Genomic DNA, 26,998 nt, shown 5'->3' with positions numbered 1-26,998 from the left:
TGGATAGATAGCATGATGAATGCCGTGTTCTCTGTGCTCTCTGTTTGTCTCCTGTCGGATTGTGCCTAGTATTGTTGACATACTACTCCATTGTTTGGCTAGTCTAATTGTTCACAATTCTGGCCTAGTTTCCAGCCCAGCATTCTAGGCTATGGACGTGAAAGTAAACAGCAGATTAAGCAGTTAATTCTACAGCCACAATTTTCTTGCCCAGGTACCCCATCCCAGGCAAACCAGCGACCCATCATATGTTAGCAAAAAATATATATATCACGTCATCAGGTGAATGACAATTGTCCCCCACAATGAAATTGGGGAGGGACTGTGGATCTGTCTCTGTCCATTTGTACGTTAGTCACACGATTTCTCAGACAGCACTGGGCTGATTTTGACTAAACTCGGGTGAATGATGTGTCTTGCCATAGAGATCTGGAATTTACAAAATTTAATTGATTGGTCAAAGGTTTGAGCTATAGTAATTAACTGAAGTGTTAGTCACACGGAATATCTCTATTGACCCAAGGGGGGCACTGCATCATTTATCTGGGACGACTTGTTGCCTTGTTGCAAGAAGTAATCAACATTTTAAAATGACTAGATTTGGTACATCGTTTTTCATTATTTTTACCTCCCCACATTATAATTGGAAGAGGAAGTGTAATCTCTAACAGCCTATTAGCTAGAAAGGTAACGGCAAACACATGTTTGCTAAGAACAGCTGTTTAGCTGGTTCAACAAAGACAATACATTTGTTATTTTCTTCAAAATAACATTTCTAATCAAATTTAGTAAAAATTCTAAATAATAAACAATTCAAACATCAATGTAAGTTAATGAAATGAGAAAATAACAAAAGACTGAAAAGAAATGCAGTCAATAAACAAAAACAGGTAAGAATCAAACAGGTAACAATCATCAGGTTCCCAAGCTTTTTATAATCAAATCAAATCGAGGCGCACTTTAAAATCTAAATACTTTTTATAAATTTAGGATTTTGAATGAATTTATTTGCAAATTATGGTGGAAAATAAGTATTTGGTCACCAACAAACAAGCAAGATTTCTGGCTCTCACAGACCTGTAACTTCTTCTTTAAGAGGCTCCTCTGTCCTCCACTTGTTACCTGTATTAATGGCACCTGTTTGAACTTGTTATCAGTATAAAAGACACCTGTCCACAACTTCAAACAGTCATACTCCAAACTCCACTATGGCCAAGACCAAAGAGCTGTCAAAGGACACCAGAAACAAAATTGCAGACCTGCACCATGCTGGGAAGACTGAATCTGAATAGGTAAGCAGCTTGGTTTGAAGAAATCAACTGTGGGAGCAATTATTAGGAAATGGAAGACATACAAGACCACTGATAATCTCCCTCGATCTGGGGCTCTACGCAAGATCTCACCCCGTGGGGTCAAAATGATCACAAGAACAGTGAGCAAAAATCCCAGAACCACACGGGTGGACCTAGTGAATGACCTGCAGAGAGCTGGGACCAAAGTAACAAAGCCTACCATCAGTAACACACTACGCCGCCAGCGACTCAAATCCTGCAGTGCCAGATGTGTCCCCCTGCTTAAGCCAGGCACGTCTGAAGTTTGCTAGAGAGCATTTGGATGATCCAGAAGAAGACTGGGAGAATGGCATATGGTCAGATGAAACCAAAATATAACTTTTTGGTAAAAACTCAACTCGTCGTATTTGGAGGACAAAGAATGCTGAGTTGCATCCAAATAACACCATACCTACTGTGAAGCATGGGGGTAGAAACATCATGCTTTGGGGCTGTTTTTCTGCAAATGGACCAGGACGACTGATCCGTGTAAAGGAAAGAATGAATGGGGCCATGTATTGTGAGATTTTGAGTGAAAACCTCCTTCCATCAGCAAGGGCATTGAACATGAAACGTGGCTGGGTCTTTCAGCATGACAATGATCCCAAACACACCGCCGGGCAACGAAGGAGTGGCTTCGTAAGAAGCATTTCAAGGTCCTGGAGTGGCCTAGCCAGTCTCCAGATCTCAACCCCACAGAAAATCTTTGGAGGGAGTTGAAAGTCTGTGTTGCCCAGCAACAGCCCCAAAACATCACTGCTCTGGAGGAGATCTGCATGGATGAATGGGCCAAAATACCGTCAACAGTGTGTGAAAACCTTGTGAAGACTTACAGAAAACGTTTGACCTCTGTCATTGCCAACAAAGGGTATATAACAAAGTATCGAGATAAACTTTTGTTATTGACCAAATACTTATTTTCCACCATAATTTGCCAATAAATTCATTAAATATCCTACAATGTGAATTTCTGGAATTCTTTTTTTCTAATTTTGTCTGTCATAGTTGAAGTGTACCTATGATGAAAATTACAGGCCTCTCTCACTTGTTAAACAAGTGTTAATTGATCACTTTTTTCTTGGCTATGAGTTGCCCTGCCCTGTATTCAGAGCTAACTATATAACAATGAAAACCAGACATAACACTAACTTACATAATGATGTATAGGCCTAGTGTTTCGTGGTGCATTATATAGGCTACTGATGCTCACATCATATTTTCAGTGTTTATCCTTAACATATTTGTGGGGCTTCCTCTATGAGAAAACCTACTGGACAAATACTAAAAAAGCAAATTTTCCATGATTCATCATCAAATCATGATATGGACTCTCTTTGGCATGTACGTTTCTCGGTCATGGGTGGCACACACTGGAATATGGGGGAGGGGAGTGGGTGGGGTATATGCAAATTTTACATTAACATATATCTAGTTTTATAGTTGTATAGTAGCCAGGTTTTCATGACTGGATAGATAGCATGATGAATGCCGTGTTCTCTGTGCTCTCTGTTTGTCTCCTGTCGGATTGTGCCTAGTATTGTTGACATACTACTCCATTGTTTGGCTAGTCTAATTGTTCACAATTCTGGCCTAGTTTCCAGCCCAGCATTCTAGGCTATGGACGTGAAAGTAAACAGCAGATTAAGCAGTTAATTCTACAGCCACAATTTTCTTGCCCAGGTACCCCATCCCAGGCAAACCAGCGACCCATCATATGTTAGCAAAAAATATATATATCACGTCATCAGGTGAATGACAATTGTCCCCCACAATGAAATTGGGGAGGGGACTGTGGATCTGTCTCTGTCCATTTGTACGTTAGTCACACGATTTCTCAGACAGCACTGGGCTGATTTTGACTAAACTCGGGTGAATGATGTGTCTTGCCATAGAGATCTGGAATTTACAAAATTTAATTGATTGGTCAAAGGTTTGAGCTATAGTAATTAACTGAAGTGTTAGTCACACGGAATATCTCTATTGACCCAAGGGGGGCACTGCATCATTTATCTGGGACGACTTGTTGCCTTGTTGCAAGAAGTAATCAACATTTTAAAATGACTAGATTTGGTACATCGTTTTTCATTATTTTTACCTCCCCACATTATAATTGGAAGAGGAAGTGTAATCTCTAACAGCCTATTAGCTAGAAAGGTAACGGCAAACACATGTTTGCTAAGAACAGCTGTTTAGCTGGTTCAACAAAGACAATACATTTGTTATTTTCTTCAAAATAACATTTCTAATCAAATTTAGTAAAAATTCTAAATAATAAACAATTCAAACATCAATGTAAGTTAATGAAATGAGAAAATAACAAAAGACTGAAAAGAAATGCAGTCAATAAACAAAAACAGGTAAGAATCAAACAGGTAACAATCATCAGGTTCCCAAGCTTTTTATAATCAAATCAAATCGAGGCGCACTTTAAAATCTAAATACTTTTTATAAATTTAGGATTTTGAATGAATTTATTTGCAAATTATGGTGGAAAATAAGTATTTGGTCACCAACAAACAAGCAAGATTTCTGGCTCTCACAGACCTGTAACTTCTTCTTTAAGAGGCTCCTCTGTCCTCCACTTGTTACCTGTATTAATGGCACCTGTTTGAACTTGTTATCAGTATAAAAGACACCTGTCCACAACTTCAAACAGTCATACTCCAAACTCCACTATGGCCAAGACCAAAGAGCTGTCAAAGGACACCAGAAACAAAATTGCAGACCTGCACCATGCTGGGAAGACTGAATCTGAATAGGTAAGCAGCTTGGTTTGAAGAAATCAACTGTGGGAGCAATTATTAGGAAATGGAAGACATACAAGACCACTGATAATCTCCCTCGATCTGGGGCTCTACGCAAGATCTCACCCCGTGGGGTCAAAATGATCACAAGAACAGTGAGCAAAAATCCCAGAACCACACGGGTGGACCTAGTGAATGACTTGCAGAGAGCTGGGACCAAAGTAACAAAGCCTACCATCAGTAACACACTACGCCGCCAGCGACTCAAATCCTGCAGTGCCAGATGTGTCCCCCTGCTTAAGCCAGGCACGTCTGAAGTTTGCTAGAGAGCATTTGGATGATCCAGAAGAAGACTGGGAGAATGGCATATGGTCAGATGAAACCAAAATATAACTTTTTGGTAAAAACTCAACTCGTCGTATTTGGAGGACAAAGAATGCTGAGTTGCATCCAAATAACACCATACCTACTGTGAAGCATGGGGGTAGAAACATCATGCTTTGGGGCTGTTTTTCTGCAAATGGACCAGGACGACTGATCCGTGTAAAGGAAAGAATGAATGGGGCCATGTATTGTGAGATTTTGAGTGAAAACCTCCTTCCATCAGCAAGGGCATTGAACATGAAACGTGGCTGGGTCTTTCAGCATGACAATGATCCCAAACACACCGCCCGGGCAACGAAGGAGTGGCTTCGTAAGAAGCATTTCAAGGTCCTGGAGTGGCCTAGCCAGTCTCCAGATCTCAACCTCACAGAAAATCTTTGGAGGGAGTTGAAAGTCTGTGTTGCCCAGCAACAGCCCCAAAACATCACTGCTCTGGAGGAGATCTGCATGGATGAATGGGCCAAAATACCGTCAACAGTGTGTGAAAACCTTGTGAAGACTTACAGAAAACGTTTGACCTCTGTCATTGCCAACAAAGGGTATATAACAAAGTATCGAGATAAACTTTTGTTATTGACCAAATACTTATTTTCCACCATAATTTGCCAATAAATTCATTAAATATCCTACAATGTGAATTTCTGGAATTCTTTTTCTAATTTTGTCTGTCATAGTTGAAGTGTACCTATGATGAAAATTACAGGCCTCTCTCACTTGTTAAACAAGTGTTAATTGATCACTTTTTTCTTGGCTATGAGTTGCCCTGCCCTGTATTCAGAGCTAACTATATAACAATGAAAACCAGACATAACACTAACTTACATAATGATGTATAGGCCTAGTGTTTCGTGGTGCATTATATAGGCTACTGATGCTCACATCATATTTTCAGTGTTTATCCTTAACATATTTGTGGGGCTTCCTCTATGAGAAAACCTACTGGACAAATACTAAAAAGCAAATTTTCCATGATTCATCATCAAATCATGATATGGACTCTCTTTGGCATGTACGTTTCTCGGTCATGGGTGGCACACACTGGAATATGGGGGAGGGGAGTGGGTGGGGTATATGCAAATTTTACATTAACATATATCTAGTTTTATAGTTGTATAGTAGCCAGGTTTTCATGACTGGATAGATAGCATGATGAATGCCGTGTTCTCTGTGCTCTCTGTTTGTCTCCTGTCGGATTGTGCCTAGTATTGTTGACATACTACTCCATTGTTTGGCTAGTCTAATTGTTCACAATTCTGGCCTAGTTTCCAGCCCAGCATTCTAGGCTATGGACGTGAAAGTAAACAGCAGATTAAGCAGTTAATTCTACAGCCACAATTTTCTTGCCCAGGTACCCCATCCCAGGCAAACCAGCGACCCATCATATGTTAGCAAAAAATATATATATCACGTCATCAGGTGAATGACAATTGTCCCCCACAATGAAATTGGGGAGGGGACTGTGGATCTGTCTCTGTCCATTTGTACGTTAGTCACACGATTTCTCAGACAGCACTGGGCTGATTTTGACTAAACTCGGGTGAATGATGTGTCTTGCCATAGAGATCTGGAATTTACAAAATTTAATTGATTGGTCAAAGGTTTGAGCTATAGTAATTAACTGAAGTGTTAGTCACACGGAATATCTCTATTGACCCAAGGGGGGCACTGCATCATTTATCTGGGACGACTTGTTGCCTTGTTGCAAGAAGTAATCAACATTTTAAAATGACTAGATTTGGTACATCGTTTTTCATTATTTTTACCTCCCCACATTATAATTGGAAGAGGAAGTGTAATCTCTAACAGCCTATTAGCTAGAAAGGTAACGGCAAACACATGTTTGCTAAGAACAGCTGTTTAGCTGGTTCAACAAAGACAATACATTTGTTATTTTCTTCAAAATAACATTTCTAATCAAATTTAGTAAAAATTCTAAATAATAAACAATTCAAACATCAATGTAAGTTAATGAAATGAGAAAATAACAAAAGACTGAAAAGAAATGCAGTCAATAAACAAAAACAGGTAAGAATCAAACAGGTAACAATCATCAGGTTCCCAAGCTTTTTATAATCAAATCAAATCGAGGCGCACTTTAAAATCTAAATACTTTTTATAAATTTAGGATTTTGAATGAATTTATTTGCAAATTATGGTGGAAAATAAGTATTTGGTCACCAACAAACAAGCAAGATTTCTGGCTCTCACAGACCTGTAACTTCTTCTTTAAGAGGCTCCTCTGTCCTCCACTTGTTACCTGTATTAATGGCACCTGTTTGAACTTGTTATCAGTATAAAAGACACCTGTCCACAACTTCAAACAGTCATACTCCAAACTCCACTATGGCCAAGACCAAAGAGCTGTCAAAGGACACCAGAAACAAAATTGCAGACCTGCACCATGCTGGGAAGACTGAATCTGAATAGGTAAGCAGCTTGGTTTGAAGAAATCAACTGTGGGAGCAATTATTAGGAAATGGAAGACATACAAGACCACTGATAATCTCCCTCGATCTGGGGCTCTACGCAAGATCTCACCCCGTGGGGTCAAAATGATCACAAGAACAGTGAGCAAAAATCCCAGAACCACACGGGTGGACCTAGTGAATGACCTGCAGAGAGCTGGGACCAAAGTAACAAAGCCTACCATCAGTAACACACTACGCCGCCAGCGACTCAAATCCTGCAGTGCCAGATGTGTCCCCCTGCTTAAGCCAGGCACGTCTGAAGTTTGCTAGAGAGCATTTGGATGATCCAGAAGAAGACTGGGAGAATGGCATATGGTCAGATGAAACCAAAATATAACTTTTTGGTAAAAACTCAACTCGTCGTATTTGGAGGACAAAGAATGCTGAGTTGCATCCAAATAACACCATACCTACTGTGAAGCATGGGGGTAGAAACATCATGCTTTGGGGCTGTTTTTCTGCAAATGGACCAGGACGACTGATCCGTGTAAAGGAAAGAATGAATGGGGCCATGTATTGTGAGATTTTGAGTGAAAACCTCCTTCCATCAGCAAGGGCATTGAACATGAAACGTGGCTGGGTCTTTCAGCATGACAATGATCCCAAACACACCGCCCGGGCAACGAAGGAGTGGCTTCGTAAGAAGCATTTCAAGGTCCTGGAGTGGCCTAGCCAGTCTCCAGATCTCAACCCCACAGAAAATCTTTGGAGGGAGTTGAAAGTCTGTGTTGCCCAGCAACAGCCCCAAAACATCACTGCTCTGGAGGAGATCTGCATGGATGAATGGGCCAAAATACCGTCAACAGTGTGTGAAAACCTTGTGAAGACTTACAGAAAACGTTTGACCTCTGTCATTGACAACAAAGGGTATATAACAAAGTATCGAGATAAACTTTTGTTATTGACCAAATACTTATTTTCCACCATAATTTGCCAATAAATTCATTAAATATCCTACAATGTGAATTTCTGGAATTCTTTTTTCTAATTTTGTCTGTCATAGTTGAAGTGTACCTATGATGAAAATTACAGGCCTCTCTCACTTGTTAAACAAGTGTTAATTGATCACTTTTTTCTTGGCTATGAGTTGCCCTGCCCTGTATTCAGAGCTAACTATATAACAATGAAAACCAGACATAACACTAACTTACATAATGATGTATAGGCCTAGTGTTTCGTGGTGCATTATATAGGCTACTGATGCTCACATCATATTTTCAGTGTTTATCCTTAACATATTTGTGGGGCTTCCTCTATGAGAAAACCTACTGGACAAATACTAAAAAAGCAAATTTTCCATGATTCATCATCAAATCATGATATGGACTCTCTTTGGCATGTACGTTTCTCGGTCATGGGTGGCACACACTGGAATATGGGGGAGGGGAGTGGGTGGGGTATATGCAAATTTTACATTAACATATATCTAGTTTTATAGTTGTATAGTAGCCAGGTTTTCATGACTGGATAGATAGCATGATGAATGCCGTGTTCTCTGTGCTCTCTGTTTGTCTCCTGTCGGATTGTGCCTAGTATTGTTGACATACTACTCCATTGTTTGGCTAGTCTAATTGTTCACAATTCTGGCCTAGTTTCCAGCCCAGCATTCTAGGCTATGGACGTGAAAGTAAACAGCAGATTAAGCAGTTAATTCTACAGCCACAATTTTCTTGCCCAGGTACCCCATCCCAGGCAAACCAGCGACCCATCATATGTTAGCAAAAAATATATATATCACGTCATCAGGTGAATGACAATTGTCCCCCACAATGAAATTGGGGAGGGGACTGTGGATCTGTCTCTGTCCATTTGTACGTTAGTCACACGATTTCTCAGACAGCACTGGGCTGATTTTGACTAAACTCGGGTGAATGATGTGTCTTGCCATAGAGATCTGGAATTTACAAAATTTAATTGATTGGTCAAAGGTTTGAGCTATAGTAATTAACTGAAGTGTTAGTCACACGGAATATCTCTATTGACCCAAGGGGGCACTGCATCATTTATCTGGGACGACTTGTTGCCTTGTTGCAAGAAGTAATCAACATTTTAAAATGACTAGATTTGGTACATCGTTTTTCATTATTTTTACCTCCCACATTATAATTGGAAGAGGAAGTGTAATCTCTAACAGCCTATTAGCTAGAAAGGTAACGGCAAACACATGTTTGCTAAGAACAGCTGTTTAGCTGGTTCAACAAAGACAATACATTTGTTATTTTCTTCAAAATAACATTTCTAATCAAATTTAGTAAAAATTCTAAATAATAAACAATTCAAACATCAATGTAAGTTAATGAAATGAGAAAATAACAAAAGACTGAAAAGAAATGCAGTCAATAAACAAAAACAGGTAAGAATCAAACAGGTAACAATCATCAGGTTCCCAAGCTTTTTATAATCAAATCAAATCGAGGCGCACTTTAAAATCTAAATACTTTTTATAAATTTAGGATTTTGAATGAATTTATTTGCAAATTATGGTGGAAAATAAGTATTTGGTCACCAACAAACAAGCAAGATTTCTGGCTCTCACAGACCTGTAACTTCTTCTTTAAGAGGCTCCTCTGTCCTCCACTTGTTACCTGTATTAATGGCACCTGTTTGAACTTGTTATCAGTATAAAAGACACCTGTCCACAACTTCAAACAGTCATACTCCAAACTCCACTATGGCCAAGACCAAAGAGCTGTCAAAGGACACCAGAAACAAAATTGCAGACCTGCACCATGCTGGGAAGACTGAATGTGAATAGGTAAGCAGCTTGGTTTGAAGAAATCAACTGTGGGAGCAATTATTAGGAAATGGAAGACATACAAGACCACTGATAATCTCCCTCGATCTGGGGCTCTACGCAAGATCTCACCCCGTGGGGTCAAAATGATCACAAGAACAGTGAGCAAAAATCCCAGAACCACACGGGTGGACCTAGTGAATGACCTGCAGAGAGCTGGGACCAAAGTAACAAAGCCTACCATCAGTAACACACTACGCCGCCAGCGACTCAAATCCTGCAGTGCCAGATGTGTCCCCCTGCTTAAGCCAGGCACGTCTGAAGTTTGCTAGAGAGCATTTGGATGATCCAGAAGAAGACTGGGAGAATGGCATATGGTCAGATGAAACCAAAATATAACTTTTTGGTAAAAACTCAACTCGTCGTATTTGGAGGACAAAGAATGCTGAGTTGCATCCAAATAACACCATACCTACTGTGAAGCATGGGGGTAGAAACATCATGCTTTGGGGCTGTTTTTCTGCAAATGGACCAGGACGACTGATCCGTGTAAAGGAAAGAATGAATGGGGCCATGTATTGTGAGATTTTGAGTGAAAACCTCCTTCCATCAGCAAGGGCATTGAACATGAAACGTGGCTGGGTCTTTCAGCATGACAATGATCCCAAACACACCGCCCGGGCAACGAAGGAGTGGCTTCGTAAGAAGCATTTCAAGGTCCTGGAGTGGCCTAGCCAGTCTCCAGATCTCAACCCCACAGAAAATCTTTGGAGGGAGTTGAAAGTCTGTGTTGCCCAGCAACAGCCCCAAAACATCACTGCTCTGGAGGAGATCTGCATGGATGAATGGGCCAAAATACCGTCAACAGTGTGTGAAAACCTTGTGAAGACTTACAGAAAACGTTTGACCTCTGTCATTGCCAACAAAGGGTATATAACAAAGTATCGAGATAAACTTTTGTTATTGACCAAATACTTATTTTCCACCATAATTTGCCAATAAATTCATTAAATATCCTACAATGTGAATTTCTGGAATTCTTTTTTCTAATTTTGTCTGTCATAGTTGAAGTGTACCTATGATGAAAATTACAGGCCTCTCTCACTTGTTAAACAAGTGTTAATTGATCACTTTTTTCTTGGCTATGAGTTGCCCTGCCCTGTATTCAGAGCTAACTATATAACAATGAAAACCAGACATAACACTAACTTACATAATGATGTATAGGCCTAGTGTTTCGTGGTGCATTATATAGGCTACTGATGCTCACATCATATTTTCAGTGTTTATCCTTAACATATTTGTGGGGCTTCCTCTATGAGAAAACCTACTGGACAAATACTAAAAAAGCAAATTTTCCATGATTCATCATCAAATCATGATATGGACTCTCTTTGGCATGTACGTTTCTCGGTCATGGGTGGCACACACTGGAATATGGGGGAGGGGAGTGGGTGGGGTATATGCAAATTTTACATTAACATATATCTAGTTTTATAGTTGTATAGTAGCCAGGTTTTCATGACTGGATAGATAGCATGATGAATGCCGTGTTCTCTGTGCTCTCTGTTTGTCTCCTGTCGGATTGTGCCTAGTATTGTTGACATACTACTCCATTGTTTGGCTAGTCTAATTGTTCACAATTCTGGCCTAGTTTCCAGCCCAGCATTCTAGGCTATGGACGTGAAAGTAAACAGCAGATTAAGCAGTTAATTCTACAGCCACAATTTTCTTGCCCAGGTACCCCATCCCAGGCAAACCAGCGACCCATCATATGTTAGCAAAAAATATATATTCTACAGCCACAATTTTCTTGCCCAGGTACCCCATCCCAGGCAAACCAGCGACCCATCATATGTTAGCAAAAAATATATATATCACGTCATCAGGTGAATGACAATTGTCCCCCACAATGAAATTGGGGAGGGGACTGTGGATCTGTCTCTGTCCATTTGTACGTTAGTCACACGATTTCTCAGACAGCACTGGGCTGATTTTGACTAAACTCGGGTGAATGATGTGTCTTGCCATAGAGATCTGGAATTTACAAAATTTAATTGATTGGTCAAAGGTTTGAGCTATAGTAATTAACTGAAGTGTTAGTCACACGGAATATCTCTATTGACCCAAGGGGGGCACTGCATCATTTATCTGGGACGACTTGTTGCCTTGTTGCAAGACGTAATCAACATTTTAAAATGACTAGATTTGGTACATCGTTTTTCATTATTTTTACCTCCCCACATTATAATTGGAAGAGGAAGTGTAATCTCTAACAGCCTATTAGCTAGAAAGGTAACGGCAAACACATGTTTGCTAAGAACAGCTGTTTAGCTGGTTCAACAAAGACAATACATTTGTTATTTTCTTCAAAATAACATTTCTAATCAAATTTAGTAAAAATTCTAAATAATAAACAATTCAAACATCAATGTAAGTTAATGAAATGAGAAAATAACAAAAGACTGAAAAGAAATGCAGTCAATAAACAAAAACAGGTAAGAATCAAACAGGTAACAATCATCAGGTTCCCAAGCTTTTTATAATCAAATCAAATCGAGGCGCACTTTAAAATCTAAATACTTTTTATAAATGTAGGATTTTTAATGAATTTATTTGCAAATTATGGTGGAAAATAAGTATTTGGTCACCAACAAACAAGCAAGATTTCTGGCTCTCACAGACCTGTAACTTCTTCTTTAAGAGGCTCCTCTGTCCTCCACTTGTTACCTGTATTAATGGCACCTGTTTGAACTTGTTATCAGTATAAAAGACACCTGTCCACAACCTCAAACAGTCACACTCCAAACTCCACTATGACCAAGACCAAAGAGCTGTCAAAGGACACCAGAAACAAAATTGTAGACCTGCACCAGGCTGTGAAGACTGAATCTGAATAGGTAAGCAGCTTGGTTTGAAGAAATCAACTGTGGGAGCAATTATTAGGAAATGGAAGACATACAAGACCACTAATAATCTCCCTCGATCTGGGGCTCCACGCAAGATCTCACCCCGTGGGGTCAAAATGATCACAAGAACAGTGAGCAAAAATCCCAGAACCACACGGGTGGACCTAGTGAATGACCTGCAGAGAGCTGGGACCAAAGTAACAAAGCCTACCATCAGTAACACACTACGCCGCCAGCGACTCAAATCCTGCAGTGCCAGATGTGTCCCCCTGCTTAAGCCAGGCACGTCTGAAGTTTGCTAGAGAGCATTTGGATGATCCAGAAGAAGACTGGGAGAATGGCATATGGTCAGATGAAACCAAAATATAACTTTTTGGTAAAAACTCAACTCGTCGTGTTTTGAGGACAAAGAATGCTGAGTTGCATCCAAATAACACCATACCTACTGTGAAGCATGGGGGTAGAAACATCATGCTTTGGGGCTGTTTTTCTGCAAATGGACCAGGACGACTGATCCGTGTAAAGGAAAGAATGAATGGGGCCATGTATTGTGAGATTTTGAGTGAAAACCTCCTTCCATCAGCAAGGGCATTGAAGATGAAACGTGGCTGGGTCTTTCAGCATGACAATGATCCCAAACACACCGCCCTGGCAACAAAGGAGTGGCTTCGTAAGAAGCATTTCAAGGTCCTGGAGTGGCCTAGCCAGTCTTCAGATCTCAACCCATAGAAAATCTTTGGAGGGAGTTGAAAGTCTGTGTTGCCCCGCAACAGCCCCAAAACATCACTGCTCTGGAGGAGATCTGCATGGATGAATGGGCCAAAATACCAGCAACAGTGTGTGAAAACCTTGTGAAGACTTACAGAAAATGTTTGACCTCTGTCATTGCCAACAAAGGGTATATAACAAAGTATTGAGATAAACTTTTGTTATTGACCAAATACTTATTTTCCACCATAATTTGCCAATAAATTCATTAAATATCCTACAACGTGATTTTCTGGATTGTGTTTCTAATTTTGTCTGTCATAGTTGAAGTGTACCTATGATGAAAATTACAGGCCTCTCTCATCTCTTTAAGTGGGAGAACTTGCACAATTGGTGTCTGACTAAATACTTTTTTGCCCCACTGTAAGTACATGGTTGCATAGGACATCAGTGTCTTTATAGCACAAGAAATCTGGCAGTGGCTTCTGATTAAATTATATTTTCACAGAACCGCTTGTTGCAATTTCGATGAGGCTCTCTTGTTCAGATTTCGGTAAGTGGACTGGAGGCAGGTCATGAAAGGGATAACGAATCCAGTTGTTTCTGTCATTTCTGCTTTGCTATATCACATTTGACATTGTTCGTAAGCTTGAGTTAATTTGCACACAAAACAATAATACAATGCTGGAAAGACCTGTGTGTTGTCCTTGTTAATCCAGAGCTCTAACTTCTTAATCATAGTCTCAATGTTGTCCCGCACATGGAATATAGTTGCGGTGAGTCCCTGTAATACCAGATTCAGATCATTCAGTCAAGAAAAAACATCACCCAGATAGGCCAGTCGTGTGAGAAACTTGTCATCATGCAAGTGGTCAGACAAGTGAAAATTATGGTCAGTAAAGAAAACCTTAAGAACGTCTCTCAATTTAAAAAAAAATGTGTCAATATTTTGCCCCTTGATAACCAGCGCACTTCTGTATGTTGCAAAATGGTTACATGGTCGCTGCCCATATCATTGCAGAGTGTAGAAAATACACAAGAGCTCAGGGGCTTTGCTTTAACAAAGGTAACCATTTTCACTGTAGTGTCCAAAACGTCTTTCAAGCTGTCAGGCATTCCTTTGGCAGCAAGAGCCTCTTGGTGGATGCTGCAGTGTACCCAAGTGACGTCGGGAGCAACTCCTTGTACGCGTGTTACCACTCCACTATGTCTCCCTGTCATGACTTTTGCACCATCAGTACAGATACCAACATATCTTGACCGTCAATGTCCATTTGATGTCACAAAGCTGTCCAGTCATTTAAAAATATCCTCTCCAGTTGTCCTGGTTTCCAGTGGTTTGCAGACGTAACGGACATATACCAGGAGCTGTACCAGGCCCGCCATGTCTGTTGACTCATCCAGCTATAACACATAGAATTCACTGGCTTGTATGCAAAGCAGTAATTGTTTCAAAACATCTCCTGCCATGTCACTGATGCGTCGTGAAACGGTGTTGTTTGATGAAGACATTGTCTGTATAGTTTTCTTGTCCTTTACCCCCAGCGTTGTCCCAGCCATATCCGCGGCAGCAGGAATAATTAAGTCCTCCACAATAGTATGGGGCTTGCCTGTCCTAACCACTCGGTAGGTCACCATATACAGTTGAAGTTGGAAGTTTACATACACCTTAGCCAAATACATTTTAACTCAGTTTTTTCACAACTCCTGACATTTAATCAAAGTAAAAATTCCCTGTCTTAGGTCTGTTAGGATCACCACTTCATTTTAAGAATGTGAAATGTCAGAATAATAGAAGAGAGAATGATTAATTTCAGCTGTTATTTCTTTCATCACATTCCCAGTGGATTAGAAGTTTACATATACTCAATTAGTATTTGGTAGCATTGTCTTGAAATTGTTTAACTTGTGTCAAACGTTTCGGGTAGCCTTCCACAAGCTTCCCACAATAAATTGGGTGAATTTTGGCCCATTCCTCCTGACAGAGCTGGTGTAACTGAGTCAGGTTTGTAGGAGTCCTTGCTCGCACACGCCTTTTCAATTCTGGCCACACATTTTCTATAGGATGAGGTCAGGGATTTGTGATGGCCACTCCAATACCTTGACTTTGTTGTCCTTAAACCATTTAGCCACAACTTTGGAAGTATGCTGCCACCCCCGTGCTTCACGGTTGGGATGGTGTCTATTTGGAAGACTCATTTGCGAACAAGCTTTAACTTCCTGACTGATGTCTTGAGATGTTGCTTCAATATATCCACGTAATTTTCCTGCCTCATTTTTTTTCTTTTGGAAAAGTTTTATTAACACATTTCCTTTAAAAACAGCTCATACATGTTTTACATCATTTCATACACAGAAAAATGGCAACAAAGCATAAAACACAGCATTTGAAAGTTACATTTATGTTAAAAAGTCACTTTGTTAAAAGGCTGTCTTCGGTCCCTTGTACAGGAGCGGGGTGAGTCCTCATCCTGCTCTTCTGAATAAATTACCGTCCCTTCCTGCGGGGCCCAGAGGAGATCCCCCCTAGGCGCATCGCCCTAGGCGCCGCAGCGCTGTCAGTCCGTGGCCGCCGGGACCTAGGGTGTTGTGGGGGACCCTTCACCTGGGGTCGAGGCCCCCTTCCCTCCGTACCACCCCAGGGCTTCCGTGGCCTACCATGGCCACTGCCTGGGGGGTGGTCTCTACGCTTTCCCCTACCAGCAGGTTGCGGGAGGACCACAGTGCTTCCTTCAAGCACGTGAGGGTGGGCCAGAACTTGGTGAAGGCCTTCGATGGAATAGGCCTTCGGCCCACCCCATACAGCACGAGCTGAGGTGTTAGGTCCTCTCCTGCCTCATGATGCCATCTATTTTGTGAAATGCACCATTTTTCAGTCCCTCCTGCAGCAAAACACCCCTACAACATGATGCTGCCACCCCCGTGCTTGGGATGGTGTTCTTCGGCTTGCAAGCCTCCCCCTTTTTCCTCCAAACATAACGATGGTCATTATGGCCAAACAGTTCTATTTTATGTTCATCAGACCAGAGGACATTTCTCCAAAAAGTACGATCTTTGTCCCCATGTGCAGTTGCAAACCGTAGTCTAGCTTTTTTATGGCAGTATTGGAGTAGTGGCTTCTTCCTTGCTGAGCAGCCTTTCAGGTTATGTCAATATAGGACTCGTTTTACTGTGGATATAGTACTTTTGTATCTGCTTCCTCCAGCATCTTCACAAGGTCCTTTGCTGTTGTTCTCAGATTGATTTGCACTTCTCGCACCAATGTATGTTCATCTCTAGGAAACAACGCGTCTCCTTTCTGAGCGGTATGACGGCTGCGTGGTCCCATGGTGTTTATACTTGGTACTATTGTTTGTACAGATGAACGTGGGAACCTTCAGGTGTTTGGACATTGTTACCAAGGATGAGCCAGACTTGTGGAGGTCTACCATTTTTTGTTGTTGTTGTTGAAGTCTTGGCTGATTTCTTTTGATTTTCCAATGATGTCAAGCAAAGAGGCACCGAGTTTGAAGGTTGGCCTTGAAATACATCCACAGTTACACCTCCAATTGACTCCAATTATGTCAATTAGCCTATCAGAAGCTTCTAAAGCCATGACTTCATTTTCTGGAATTTTCCAAGCTGTTTAAATGCACAGTCTATTTTGTGTATGTAAACGTCTGACCAAATGGAATTGTGATACAGTGAATTTAAGGAAAGTACTCTGTCTGTAAACAATTGTTGGACAAATTACTTGTGTCATGCACAAAGTAGATGTCCTAACCGACTTGCCAAAACTATATAGTTTGTTAATTAACAAGACATTTGTGGAGTGGTTGAAAGACGAGTTTTAGCCCCTTCTTATTAATGGTATCTGTTGCTTTCATACATGTCTTACTACTGAAAAGTCGTCTTAATTCTCACTCAAAAAACTCCTGTGGCTTATATTTCAAATTGGCATGATTTGTTTCTAAATGTCTGCGCAAGAGTGAAGGTTTCATTGACTTGTGAGATTGTACTTTTGCAGATATAACACGCTGTGGCTGAGGAAATGCACTACTCCCAATATAATTGAACCCCAAATCAATGTAGTTCTCATCATATTTGCCCCTCTTTGATGATCTAATGTCCCTGGCTGTTGTTCTGTGTTTTCCTGGGTAAGGGGGCAGTAGCTCTTCGGCTGCATCAGGTTCACAACTGTCAGTGTCCATGCTAACTGGGCTAACAACAAATGTAGAATTACTGATGCTAACATTGGATGTGCTCGTAGAAGCAGAACAACTTGTGTCGTGGACAGGTGCAGGCGTAGTACTGCTGGTAGCAGCAGAACTACCAGTAGAGTTGGTATGTGTCTATGGACAAGGCCTTACTTTTTTTTAACCATTTATCAGTTTTCGAGCAAACGGAATGAGCAGCAGCTACGTTTGGCTACATACGGACCGTTAGTGGAATTCCCGCGAGAGAGCATAGGTTAATGTGATTGGATGTTAATTATTTGACTAGACTACCTGTATTTGATATTGTGTTGTTATTTCACTGAACACTAGATGGTTTCATTTTATTTTTGGCAGTGAAACAAGGCTACTTATGCAATAAAAATACCTCTCCCAAATATATAGCCCCATTGGAAAATATAAATTGAATGTTTTAAAATGTGAAGGGATATAAAAAACAAATGTGAATCACATTTTTATTTAGTGTAGCCCCGGCAGTTTAGAAATACCTGGTCTGGTGGAATGGTTGACGGTATATTTGTGTCTTTATGTTGGGGGTGGGGTCTGGCTGGAGGTGGCAATTGTGGTCGGTCACTTCTGTATCCAGGGTTGGTGCTGGCACCAGGAAGAAATGGGTTGGTGTTGGGGCTGGATTGGAAATCGTGCTTATATCCGGGATGGAAAACCAGGGGTTAGGTGCTGGGTTTGGGTCTGGGACTGTGGGCCTGGGAGAAAGAAAAACTTGGAATGAGGAACTGAGGTGAGCAAGGACAACCTGAGGAGCAAGTAGACACACAAAGGAGCCCTAGACCCAAAGGTCAATGGTAGTTCTTCCCTTTCACCTGCTCGCTATGGGTGAAGCTGCTGGTTAAACAAAGGTTAGCCATGTATTGTCAAAAATGTATATCCAAGTCAAGAAAGCTTACCAGCAGCCAGCGGCACTTGTCACACTGGTAGCCTATTTGCTGGTGCTTTTCAAAGCCTATGTCAGATACTCCAGTGAGTGTAATTGGCTCAAGGTTAGAGGTTGAGATAGAAGATACTCTCCTCTTTTCTACTGTAGGTATGTCATTTGTTTATTCTGTTGTTGCTAGTGACATTCATAAAAACATTGGGCATAAAAATATGTATTTTTGTCTGACCCCGGGTTGAATAACAGAGAGACATCAACACTTACCTTTAAATCTGAATCACAGCAAAGATGCACAGTGAAATAAAATAGGGTGAGCATTAGCATTATTTTCCCTCATCATCATCACAAACCATGTTTTTATGCGAGTAAAGTCATACCGTATAAAAAATAATCATGACACCTGTGATGGACACCAGGTTTTGGTACAATAAATGGTGTCAGATAATTTGTTGGTTCGACATGGGGGTATCTTTCTGTGTCTGTCAAATTAATTATGCACAAAATGGCAGTGGAAATGCCTTTATCTGCAAATATTGATATAATAACCATCATATCGAAGTAAACTTGGGGAGTCACACAATGGCATGCTGTGTGATCCTCCCATAATAACTTGGGAAAGCATGCAGTTTATTAGGCTATAGATGAAATAAATAATGATGAACTTCACAGGGTGGTGAAAGTCCTTTCCAATAAAAGTTGAGGGTCTTTATTCTGGTGACATGATGAATGATACTTGACTGCCGTTTTGACAAATACAAACATTCTTGCTCTTATCCATAATAATCTCATCATATAGACGAGCCACCCTGCACAGTCTACCCACACTGTATCTGTGAACTGTTGGATAGAGTGGACATGTCAAAACCAGAGTAGATAAATTTTTGTATTTAACACAATATTGTTTTGTGACAAAACTATAGGTAGAGTTGAAAATGTAATGGAAACACATTGCACTACATCATCAAGCATTGATTTTGATCAGTTTGGTGGAATCACACAACTGGTTGGAAATGTGCATATTTTATTTATGCAGATTTTAGAATATTCACATGAAAATCTGTCACCAATTGGATGGAAACCTAGCTAGTGATTCTTCAGTTTTGTTCAGCTGTCACTAAATTCCAGCTAAAATAAGCAGAATAACATGGTCAAGCAGACACAATGAATCAATTACATTACTCAGTACTCAGGAAAGAGGATTTCTTTTCCACAGCATCATCAATAATCTGATGTACTGTGTGCCATCACTGGATCACCCCACTGTAGGAGAGTGGGTGAGGAAAATGTTGGATTAGGCCAGACAGGTTTACCCGTCAGACCAATCAGAAATGGTCCTATTTGTGGGTTATCACAGAAAGGAAGTTAGAAATCTGATGGGTTAGAGAGGAAGGTCTGGGAGAGGCTCTGGATTGGACCAGATCTCCTGACTCAGGGACGTCATACGTCCCACGCAGCCACAGGCTCCCTCAGCTCTAAAATGTGGTGTATAATGTGTGTGACAGCCGGACTGGAGGAGGACTGGACCCGAGCCATGGCACAGGGAGAGAGATGCAGACCTAGGTTTTCTATCTCCTTGTCTGTGTCTAAATCAGGATAAGACTGAATGAATCAGCAGACTGACACCTGTGTGATAGGAGGTGTTTTATAAACTCCCCAGGGATGGAGATCATTTACTTTATCTTTGGCTGATTATTGGCCCTTGCTAAGATGTCAGTATAATAATAATATAATCAAAACATATTGGCCCTTGCTAAGATGTCAGTATAATAATAATACAATCAAAACATATTGGCTATTCTTAACAGCAGTCAGTATAATAATAATATAATCAAAACATATTGGCCCTTGCTAAGATGTCAGTATAATAATAGTACAATCAAAACATATTGGCCCTTGCTAAGATGTCAGTATAATAATAATATAATCAAAACATATTGGCCCTTGCTAAGATGTCAGAATAATAATAATATAATCAAAACATATTGGCCCTTGCTAAGATGTCAGTATAATAATAATATAATCAAAACATATTGGCCCTTGCTAAGATGTCAGTATAATAATAGTACAATCAAAACATATTGGCCCTTGCTAAGATGTCAGTATAATAATAATATAATCAAAACATATTGGCCCTTGCTAAGATGTCAGTATAATAATAATATAATCAAAACATATTGGCCCTTGCTAAGATGTCAGAATAATAATAATATAATCAAAACATATTGGCCCTTGCTAAGATGTCAGTATAATAATAATATAATCAAAACATATTGGCCCTTGCTAAGATGTCAGTATAATAATAGTACAATCAAAACATATTGGCTATTCTTAACAGCAGTCAGTATAATAATAATATAATCAAAACATATTGGCCCTTGCTAAGATGTCAGTATAATAATAATATAATCAAAATATATTGGCCCTTGCTAAGATGTCAGTATAATAATAGTACAATCAAAACATATTGGCCCTTGCTAAGATGTCAGTATAATAATAGTATAATCAAAACATATTGGCCCTTGCTAAGATGTCAGTATAATAATAATATAATCAAAACATATTGGCCCTTGCTAAGATGTCAGTATAATAATAGTACAATCAAAACATATTGGCTATTCTTAACAGCAGTCAGTATAATAATAATATAATCAAAACATATTGGCCCTTGCTAAGATGTCAGTATAATAATAATATAATCAAAACATATTGGCCCTTACTAAGATGTCAGTATAATAATAGTACAATCAAAACATATTGGCCCTTGCTAAGATGTCAGTATAATAATAGTATAATCAAAACATATTGGCCCTTGCTAAGATGTCAGTATAATAATAGTACAATCAAAACATATTGGCCCTTACTAAGATGTCAGTATAATAATAATATACTCAAAACATATTGGCCCTTGCTAAGATGTCAGTATAATAATAATATACTCAAAACATATTGGCCCTTGCTAAGATGTCGGTATAATAATAATATAATCAAAACATATTGGCCCTTGCTAAGATGTCAGTATAATAATAATATAATCAAAACATATTGGCCCTTGCTAAGATGTCAGTATAATAATAATATAATCAAAACATATTGGCCCTTGCTAAGATGTCAGTATAATAATAGTACAATCAAAACATATTGGCCCTTGCTAAGATGTCAGTATAATAATAGTACAATCAAAACATATTGGCCCTTGCTAAGATGTCAGTATAATAATAATATAATCAAAACATATTGGCCCTTGCTAAGATGTCAGTATAATAATAGTATAATCAAAACATATTGGCCCTTGCTAAGATGTCAGTATAATAATAGTACAATCAAAACATATTGGCCCTTGCTAAGATGTCAGTATAATAATAGTACAATCAAAACATATTGGCCCTTGCTAAGATGTCAGTATAATAATAGTATAATCAAAACATATTGGCCCTTGCTAAGATGTCAGTATAATAATAGTACAATCAAAACATATTGGCCCTTGCTAAGATGTCAGTATAATAATAGTACAATCAAAACATATTGGCCCTTGCTAAGATGTCAGTATAATAATAGTACAATCAAAACATATTTGCCCTTGCTAAGATGTCAGTATAATAATAATATAATCAAAACATATTGGCCCTTGCTAAGATGTCAGTATAATAATAATATAATCAAAACATATTGGCCCTTGCTAAGATGTCAGTATAATAATAGTACAATCAAAACATATTGGCCCTTGCTAAGATGTCAGTATAATAATAGTACAATCAAAACATATTGGCCCTTGCTAAGATGTCAGTATAATAATAATATAATCAAAACATATTGGCCCTTGCTAAGATGTCAGTATAATAATAGTATAATCAAAACATATTGGCCCTTGCTAAGATGTCAGTATAATAATAGTACAATCAAAACATATTGGCCCTTGCTAAGATGTCAGTATAATAATAATATAATCAAAACATATTGGCCCTTGCTAAGATGTCAGTATAATAATAATATAATCAAAACATATTGGCCCTTGCTAAGATGTCAGTATAATAATAATATAATCAAAACATATTGGCCCTTGCTAAGATGTCAGTATAATAATAGTACAATCAAAACATATTGGCTATTCTTAACAGCAGTCAGTATAATAATAATATAATCAAAACATATTGGCCCTTGCTAAGATGTCAGTATAATAATAGTACAATCAAAACATATTGGCCCTTGCTAAGATGTCAGTATAATAATAATATAATCAAAACATATTGGCCCTTACTAAGATGTCAGTATAATAATAATATACTCAAAACATATTGGCCCTTGCTAAGATGTCAGTATAATAATAATATAATCAAAACATATTGGCCCTTACTAAGATGTCAGTATAATAATAATATACTCAAAACATATTGGCCCTTACTAAGATGTCGGTATAATAATAATATAATCAAAACATATTGGCCCTTACTAAGATGTCAGTATAATAATAATATACTCAAAACATATTGGCCCTTGCTAAGATGTCAGTATAATAATAGTACAATCAAAACATATTGGCTATTCTTAACAGCAGTCAGTATAATAATAATATAATCTAAACATATTGGCCCTTGCAAACAGCAGTCAGTATAATCAAAACACATCAGTTTATTCTTTGACAAAGGTGTGGTGGGGGGGCTTCTTCTTTGAGGAAACTTACAAGACAAATTCTAAAAGAAGGAAGTAATTCCATATTAGCTATGAAGTCAAGATAAGCTCAATACTTGGCATGTATATTTTCTCAGTCATGGGCGGCAGACATTGGGGTGTATGGGGGAGGGAGGGGCGTGGTATATGCAAATTATACTGTAGAATAACATCCATTCCCCAGGTTTATCTATCTTTGTGGACAGTGTAGGAAGGAACACAGGGACCAGTCTAGAGATTCTTATTATGATCTCCCACGGACTGTCTTAGGACACACGTGATCTACCGACTTGTACCTCAGGCAATCAACAACATGTTTGTTCATAGCTTTGACTAGAGAAAGACAAAGACAACAGTATAGAATGGAGACTGTTTATTATTGATGTTTGAGCTGCCTTTTTCAAGACAAGACTCAATGGGATAATGTACTGTTATGACCATACAGGGAAGAATGTGTGTCATTCATAACTTTGACTTACAGCGGAGCACATATTTTTTAATACTTTCAGAATAACTTATTGTTTATCAAATACTTTCTTTGTTCATTACCCTTGTCTCTTTTTTATAGCCATGTGTCTACCACATTCCACTTGTTCTGAAACACCACAGTTAATGTGTGTTTTTTTGGATCGTCCATAATCCTCTCAGGTGTTTTTAAATGATCTCATTCTTCGTAAGTTACACTGTGTTGCTTCCTTCAGAACCAGCACAGGCCTGATCATATTCCCTCATGTATTATAACACACAGATACAGCTCTTCAAGTGTGTTCACTGTAATATCATAATCCACAGCATAGCACTGACAACAGGGATTAATCATGGGCTTTGGAGAGGAGAGGAGAGCACCGCATTGCTACAGCAACACACATCATTCTCTGAAAACACACCCAGCTGGTTTAGACAGAATCTTGACAGAACCCTAAACCTGACAGAAACGCTGTGCCTCCATACACGCATGAAGAGGATGTGTTTTCCCCTCAGTGTTTCTCTCACCTATAGGAGAGCACTGTCAGAACCCTTCTGTCCTGAGTAACTCCTGCTGTGTGTGCACATATTGAGAAATGATGCGGTACTCAGAGGTAGCCATGTGATTAATTACTGTTGTTTTATCTGTTGTCTAGCTTTATGCCAGTATATAGAGGCTACTAAATTCAGAGATGGGGCCAGAGGATTGGCGAGTGCAGATGAAGGTAACCCCCACCAGCCCCCCTCCTCAGAATGACCTCACCTCCGCTTGCTCCTTTAACCTGACACACCCTTGTTCCACAGCACTCTCCTTTTGTTGATTTGTAATGTTTCTGAGAACTCAGTTCTGCACAGGTGAGGGGAACTCTGCAAGCACTTTTCCTTCTGTCCTTCCTCCCTCTTTCCACCCTTCCCGGTCCTCCCTCTCTCCTCCTACTCCTTCTTCTTCCTCTACCTCCTCCTCCTGCTCTACCTTCACCTCCTCTTTTGGAAGCTAGCTACTGAACAACAAGCCAATCTGTTTGACAATCACTGCGTCACTACCTCTCACACACCCAGTTCTACCTACATGTACCAGCGCTGGTGTTGCTTGGCCAATGTGTTCTCTCCCCTTCCACTCTGAATGACTTATCAATCATGTCTTGATGTGTGCATCACTTCTGCTTTCACTGTGGATCTGAATCAATTTAATTTGTATTGGTTTGTTTGATTGATTGATTGTTTTGCGGGCTGCTTTGCCTGTATTGCCATAAAAGCTGTCACTTTACTGGTAATTCTATATATAGAAGTTTGTTTTCTTATAAGCAACAAGCATGGTCTTTTTCTGAATAGATTTATACAAAGAAAACCATTATTATTATCTGACTATTTGACCTCTTTGGCGGCGGTTACTTTCCTTCACTGACCCAGTACAGGATGCTGTTGACAGCTTTACATGATGCAATACAGCCTTTCTCTCCAGACCACTGTGCTCACTTCCTATTTCCTGTGAGGAGGGTTGTCTTGTGTCTCAAATCTGCTTCTGATTGGGCCTCTGCATCCTTTTGCACTTCTGTTGCTCTTTGGGCCCTGAGTCCTGAATTTTTTGCTCTCTCTTTTTCCTTCTGTCTTTTTCTCTGTCCCTCTATTTCTCCCTCTCTTTCAGGTGAGAATTTTGAGCAGAGTCCACTGCGGAGAACCTTTAAATCCAAAGTTCTAGCGCACTACCCAGAGAATGTGGAGTGGAGTCCCTTTGACCAGGATGCCGTTGGCATGGTAAGGGAACTGCGGAATGCACAAAGTGTATTTTATTTGAAGCTATACCCATTTCTGTTTCCAGGGTTTACATCTGTATATCATTATGGGTTAGAACCTGTATTGTTTAGCTGACCAACTAACCTGATCTATTACCTGTTCTCTCAGCTGTGTATGCCAAAGGGTCTGGCCTTCCGCACGCAGGCGGACACACGTGAGCCTCAGTTCCATTCCTTCATCATCACGCGGGAGGACGGCTCGCGGACGTACGGCTTCGCCCTCACTTTCTACGAGGAGGTGACCAGCAAGCAGATCTGCAGCGCCATGCAGACCCTGTACCACATGCACAATGCTGAACAATACGACATCCTGCACACCCCCACCACCCCGCGGTGCCCCGAGGACCAGCGCCACCTCCAACCCCACCCTCTCAACCCCCACCCCCAACACACGCTCCTCCCCACGCCCTCTATCTCCCGGCTGCAGCGCTTCAACTCCTACGACATCAGCCGCGACACGCTCTATGTGTCCAAGTGCATCTGCCTCATCGCGCCCATGGCCTTCCCCCAGGCCTGCAGGAAGGTGCTCCAGCAGCTCCACCAGGCCGTCTCCTCCCCCCAGCCCCCACCCCTCCCCTTGGAGAGCTACGTCTACAACATCCTGTACGAGGTGCCCCTGCCTCCCGCTGGGCGCTCCCTAAAGTTCTCGGGGGTGTATGGGCCAGTGGTGTGCCAGAGGCCCAGCACGGCAGAGCTGCCTCTCTTTGACTTCCCTATCAGCCAGGTGTTTGAGCTGCTGGGGGTGGAGAACGTCCTCCAGCTGTTTACCTGTGCCCTGTTGGAGATCCAGATCCTGCTCTACTCACAGCGTAAGTCCTTACTTAGGATCTTTCTCTCTGATCTGCTGAACTTTCTGTGGTTTTCTGTCTATTGTCCCCAAGCATCGCTTTTGGAAGGGATTGTGATTTGTTATTTCAACAGAAATACTGACATTTTAGAAGAAATCAGAAATAACAGTTGTGGTTAGGATCTTCGGTATGTTCATTAGAACTATTATCCAGGCAGATTAAATAAACTATCCTGTGATTCCATTAAAGGCCCAGTGCAGTCAACAACTCAATTTCCCAGTGTTTTATATATATTTCCATACTATGAGTTTGTATTAATACTGTGAAATGTTGAAAATGATAATGGACTTTTAGTGTGAGAGCTGTTTGAAAAGACAGCCTGAAATATATGCATGTTTTGGTGGGATGGAGTTTTGGCCTTCCATGGTGACATCACCATGCACTAAATTTGTTAATAGACCAATAAAGTTAGAGTTCCAAACCTCTCTGCCAATAACAGATAACAGCTAGTTTTCCCCTCCCTACTCAGACAGTCCTAGCAAAATTCTTGCTTGAGACATTGCCCTTTGCTAAGAAGCTATTTTTATATATCTTTTTTTAACCATTTTAATTTGAAACAATCACATTAAGATACAACATTGTCACCCAGGAGTTATTTGATGTTGAGATAAAAACGGCTGCATTGGATCTTTAAGGAAAGCTGTGTTCTTCCCAGCTTATGTAAATGTTAGTTTCTCCTCATGGGCTCTCAGCTCAGGCCTTGTGTGTGTGTGTGTGTGTGTGTGTGTGTGTGTGTGTGTGTGTGTGTGTGTGTGTGTGTGTGTGTGTGTGTGTGTGTGTGTGTGTGTGTGTGCGTGCGCGTGCGCGTGCGTGTGTGTGTGTGCGTGTGTTTGTGCGTGTGTG

General features: G+C 40.2%; 1 protein-coding gene and 4 non-coding genes across 7 annotated transcripts in view; 1 reads left to right on the top strand and 4 right to left on the bottom strand.

Annotated features, from left to right (window-relative positions):
* Positions 1-26,998, top strand: part of LOC135550655 (DENN domain-containing protein 5A-like) — a 73,977-nt gene that overhangs the window by 24,068 nt on the left and 22,911 nt on the right. For 2 of the 3 annotated variants that reach the window (XR_010457132.1, XM_064981669.1), the window contains exons 2-4: positions 24,171-24,239; positions 25,160-25,269; positions 25,417-26,116. Coding sequence is in view for 2 of the 3 variants with exons in the window: in XM_064981669.1 (XP_064837741.1) it covers positions 24,171-24,239; positions 25,160-25,269; positions 25,417-26,116 (879 nt within the window). In the remaining variant the exon portion in view is untranslated. The remainder of the gene's footprint in view (positions 1-24,170; positions 24,240-25,159; positions 25,270-25,416; positions 26,117-26,998) is intronic. The other variant, XM_064981678.1, reaches the window with a different exon arrangement.
* Positions 2,576-2,630, bottom strand: LOC135551607 (U7 small nuclear RNA). Its single transcript, XR_010457338.1, has one exon. It is a non-coding gene; the product is annotated as a U7 small nuclear RNA (small nuclear RNA).
* Positions 5,373-5,426, bottom strand: LOC135551648 (U7 small nuclear RNA). The gene has a single exon (XR_010457345.1). It is a non-coding gene; the product is annotated as a U7 small nuclear RNA (small nuclear RNA).
* On the bottom strand, positions 8,170-8,224 carry LOC135551599 (U7 small nuclear RNA). The gene has a single exon (XR_010457337.1). It is a non-coding gene; the product is annotated as a U7 small nuclear RNA (small nuclear RNA).
* LOC135551593 (U7 small nuclear RNA) lies at positions 10,966-11,020 on the bottom strand. The gene has a single exon (XR_010457336.1). It is a non-coding gene; the product is annotated as a U7 small nuclear RNA (small nuclear RNA).

This window comes from Oncorhynchus masou, chromosome 1, assembly GCF_036934945.1.
Source record: "Oncorhynchus masou masou isolate Uvic2021 chromosome 1, UVic_Omas_1.1, whole genome shotgun sequence".
Classification (NCBI taxonomy): domain Eukaryota; kingdom Metazoa; phylum Chordata; class Actinopteri; order Salmoniformes; family Salmonidae; genus Oncorhynchus; species Oncorhynchus masou.
This window is presented reverse-complemented; position numbering and strand designations above follow the sequence as displayed.